General features: G+C 41.0%; 2 protein-coding genes across 4 annotated transcripts in view; one reads left to right on the plus strand and one right to left on the minus strand.

The window, feature by feature from the left end:
* Positions 1-2,344, minus strand: part of mms22l (MMS22-like, DNA repair protein) — a 28,381-nt gene extending 26,037 nt beyond the window's left edge. The window contains exons 1-2 of the mRNA XM_032517844.1: positions 2,207-2,344; positions 203-399 (exon numbers count right to left, since the gene is read on the minus strand). Coding sequence (XP_032373735.1) covers positions 203-375 — 173 coding nt within the window. The 5' untranslated portion in view covers positions 376-399; positions 2,207-2,344. The remainder of the gene's footprint in view (positions 1-202; positions 400-2,206) is intronic.
* A 54-nt stretch (positions 2,345-2,398) lies between these two features.
* Positions 2,399-3,843, plus strand: part of LOC116690692 (furin-like protease kpc-1) — a 298,529-nt gene continuing 297,084 nt past the window's right edge. For 2 of the 3 annotated variants that reach the window (XM_032517859.1, XM_032517857.1), the window contains exon 1: positions 2,658-3,293. The gene's annotated coding sequence lies outside the window, so the exon portion shown is untranslated. Of the gene's footprint in view, positions 2,472-2,657; positions 3,294-3,843 lie in introns of those variants that run through there. The other variant, XM_032517860.1, reaches the window with a different exon arrangement.

Raw genomic sequence — 3,843 nt, forward strand, 5'->3', positions numbered from 1 at the left:
AAAATCAACAGCAGTGTGTTTTGCCAGAAAAATGACCCTTACTCAGGATATTCCACAGATGTCGCTGTCAACGGTTTTCATTGGGGCCATTTCTCTGGCACAAAATAGGCACAGTGAAAACTACTGACCTGCCAAGTGGGAAAATATGCTTTTTGTTTTTTTGTTGGTGTGATTATGGTGAACTGACAGACAGGGACTCTACCGTTTCAGGGAGCCTCTTGCAGTGTATCCCTCTGTGGAGAGTGCTCCGGTGGGGTCCTCCTTTGTTTCAGAGCAGCAGAAGCATGGCGGTCGGGCTGGAGTCAGCTCACATAGAATGTCTGCTGCGAAGGGAGAGACTGGGGGGGTGAGGGACTGGCTGAAGTCGTCTGCCATGCTGCCGGTACAGAATCAGTATCCCTTTAAATGACAAAAACATTGCATTGAGACGTTACAAGATTACAAGAGGTGTCATGTTGCATGAGGTGCAGACATAAGTAGCAGCATTTTACATACTGGAGGGAGAAGATTACTACTTAAAAGCAAAACATGAACCTATTATAGGTTCAAAGCAATATACAGTATTACCCACAGCTTTGGTGTATAATAGCGCTTTCAAATTCTCTACTCCAGCATGAGGCTGTGGTCCATCAGGACCACATGCTGGGACTGCAACTAACAATTATTTTCATAAAAGGCATTTTAGCCCTTTATTTTGGTAGGACAGCTGAAGACATGAAAGGGGGGAGAGAGGGGGGAATGACATGCACCAAAGGGCCGCAGGTCAGAGTTGAACCCGGGCACGCTGCTTAGAGAAGTAAACCTTTATATATGGGCGCCCGCTCTACCTGGTGAGCTACCCAGGCGCCCAATCTGTTGAATATTTTACAGACTAATTGATTAGTTGTTTGGACGACGTCCTCAGATGTCTTGTTTTGTCCACAACTCAAAGATATATAGTCACAGAGGAGAGAAGACCCTATAAAATATTCACATTTAAGAAGCTGGAATCAAAGATTTTTTTTACTTTTGTCTTAAAAAATGACTCAAACCGACTAGTCGATTATCAAAATAGCTGCCAATAATTTAAAAGTTGACAACTAATCGATTAATCTTAATCTTTGCAGCTCTATCTCACGCCATCCACACTCACATTGCCTCTAACATCCTGGACTATATACCTGTCCTTTGCACATTATATCCTGAACTTTTGCATATCCCTCAACATTGTTGCACATCCTGCATTAATCCATATAGCCTCTTTTTTCTTTTTATGTTAAATAGTTATATGTGTAAGTTAATTTTTTTTAAATTTTGTTCATATTAATATTAACCCTTGTGTTGTCTTCCTGCAACCATGCAACTTCTTGTCCTCCCGGGTTGTTTTTTCCAAGGTTTCTTTTGCTTTTTTGAGGTTTTTTTACTCATTACCACCAGATTCACCACCAACATCAAGTTTTTAACCGCTAATTTTACAATATATTGTAATTCATAGCCACTAAATCCCATTTATATGAAATTATACTATATTTTTGAGTTTAAATAAAAGCTGAAGTATGAATTATTTTGACAAATAGATACAATTGAGTGGATGATCACAGACTGGAAACCATTTCATTGTTTTATGGAATGCTATAGTTTTATAAAACGTCCAAAATTCAATGAAAGTAGTGAATTGATCATTCATTTTAATTGTGAAGAGCATTTTATGGAACCATCCATGTAATTTCGGGGGCAATATGCTTGAAAGAAAACCATATGTGTGTGTTTGTGTGTGTGTGAGTGTAATGTGTGTAGTAACAACAGAGTGTAAATTGTAATTTCCCCTAGCGGGACTAATAAAGGATACATTATTATTATTTTTCTGATGTAGCAACTTTGAAACCAGGTCAAATTTGACCCGAGGACAACAGGAGGGTCAACACTGTATATGTATGTATGCCACAACAACCAAGGCAAATTCCTCGTAAGTGATACTGACTATGCAATAAGTAATTATTTCTGATTCTGACTTTGCATCCGGGTATTGCTACAGCGTTAGCGTTACGGTTTCACTTGTATAACGATATTAAAGAATCTTCTGGCAACTCACTTTGCTCTGCTTCAGTATATTATATATATCCATGACAGTATTAGCGATTAGTAAACCGAAAAATAGCATTATTTCTAGGGACACTAAACACAACAGAGCTTCCAAAAACATGTCTGTTATGAAACATTTACAAACCTTGTATTTCGGCTTCTTATGTAACGTAATATTCCTTCAATGTATAGCAAAGTACGAATATTAACGTTAGCTAGCTACATTGCTGCCATGAATTCGTTGTTTGGGTTTTTCATTCTCTCCCGCGCGGAAGCTCTACGCATGCGCAGACTGCCTCGCGTCCGATGATTGGTCCGAAGTTTCACAGTGGGTGTGGTCCTATCATATCGAACGACACACAACAAGAGAACTCACTGCAACGGGCTTCCTTCGTCGTGTTACTCTCCAGGTGTGTTGCTGCTGCGTTTGTCAAAAAGTCTCTTTAACGTCTCTATTTCTCGAAGTCAGTGTCTTCTTATTATACCACTGGCAGCGCCAGCTCTATTGTCACACTCATGCGACAAAAAGTATACGTTCGGCTTGACTTATTGTACGCTACAGAGTCCAAGAGTTAAATTTAAACCAAATATATTAGGATGCTAGGCCGTAAAAGAAACACACACGACAAACACTAGTCAGTATGTAAATTAATACCATAAAAATCCTATAAAATACACATTTCTGCTAATAAAAAGGGATAATGCACTTAACCAGAGCACCTGCTGCCATGACTTTTCTACAGACATGTCACTTCTTGTCCCCCTCGGTCTCAATGTAGGGGTCCCGCCCATATTAATCTAAAACAACGCAGCGGTTTCAGTAGCATTTTATCCACGCTAACCCTAATTTCCATATGCAGATCTGTCTCTCCCAACAGTCCCTCTCGCCATCACAGCATTTCTTGCATTCTAATGCATTCTCACATCTTTACAAAATCCCCCCCCTTCTGCCACACGCCGTGGATGTGCTCGCTTTGTCGACTTCCACTTCGTTATTCCTGCACGTTTGACTTGTCCCGTGAGGAGATATGCACGATAAACGCGCTGTTTTGCATGATCTGTTTTGCACGTTTTATTACCAGGAGTCAGTGGAGACAATTAAAAAAAAAAAATGGACGCGTCTGGAGATTTTTTTCTTTTCTTTTTTTTCTTACGAGGCATCAACCTCCCGTTCTTGCTTTCAACAGGAGGCAGTCCGTCCGTGTGAAGGGTCTGTCGCCTGGAAGGAAAAGGTAAACGCTTTTTTTGTGTGTGTGTGTGTGTCACGACAAAGCTACAAACTCAATCCTTTCTATGCACTGTGGTACATGGAGGGAGTGAGGTGTGCACCTGTTTCACCCCCTCCCTCCGCTGCTCTCCCCTCCCCTCGCCCTCCGATGCAACATTAGCCTCGTTTCCTGGCTTTGATGCACTGGACGGGGTTGAATTTTGGTTTTAATTCAAGATTCAGGACTAACAATCCGACTGGATTCAGACCTCATCCTTATGTATCACAAAAAATGTGATGATGAACTATGCAGTGGGACTTTATTATGTTAAGGCAATAACCAGGTGTTGTGATTACTTGCATGTAGTTTAGGCTTCTTGATAAATGTAATGAACTGTGTCTAAATGACTGACTAACACATGGGTGGTTGCTACTGGATGCTACAGAGGCAACATCGCTTGAAATGTTACCCCACTGTCAAATTAAATTCGCGCATGCGCAGATGATAACGCGGATTTAAAGAACACGCGGACAGTTAAAGAAAGTCCGTTCGCCTCCACCGGAAAGCTAACGAC

This window comes from Etheostoma spectabile, chromosome 6 (genome assembly GCF_008692095.1).
Source record: "Etheostoma spectabile isolate EspeVRDwgs_2016 chromosome 6, UIUC_Espe_1.0, whole genome shotgun sequence".
Lineage (NCBI taxonomy): Eukaryota > Metazoa > Chordata > Actinopteri > Perciformes > Percidae > Etheostoma > Etheostoma spectabile.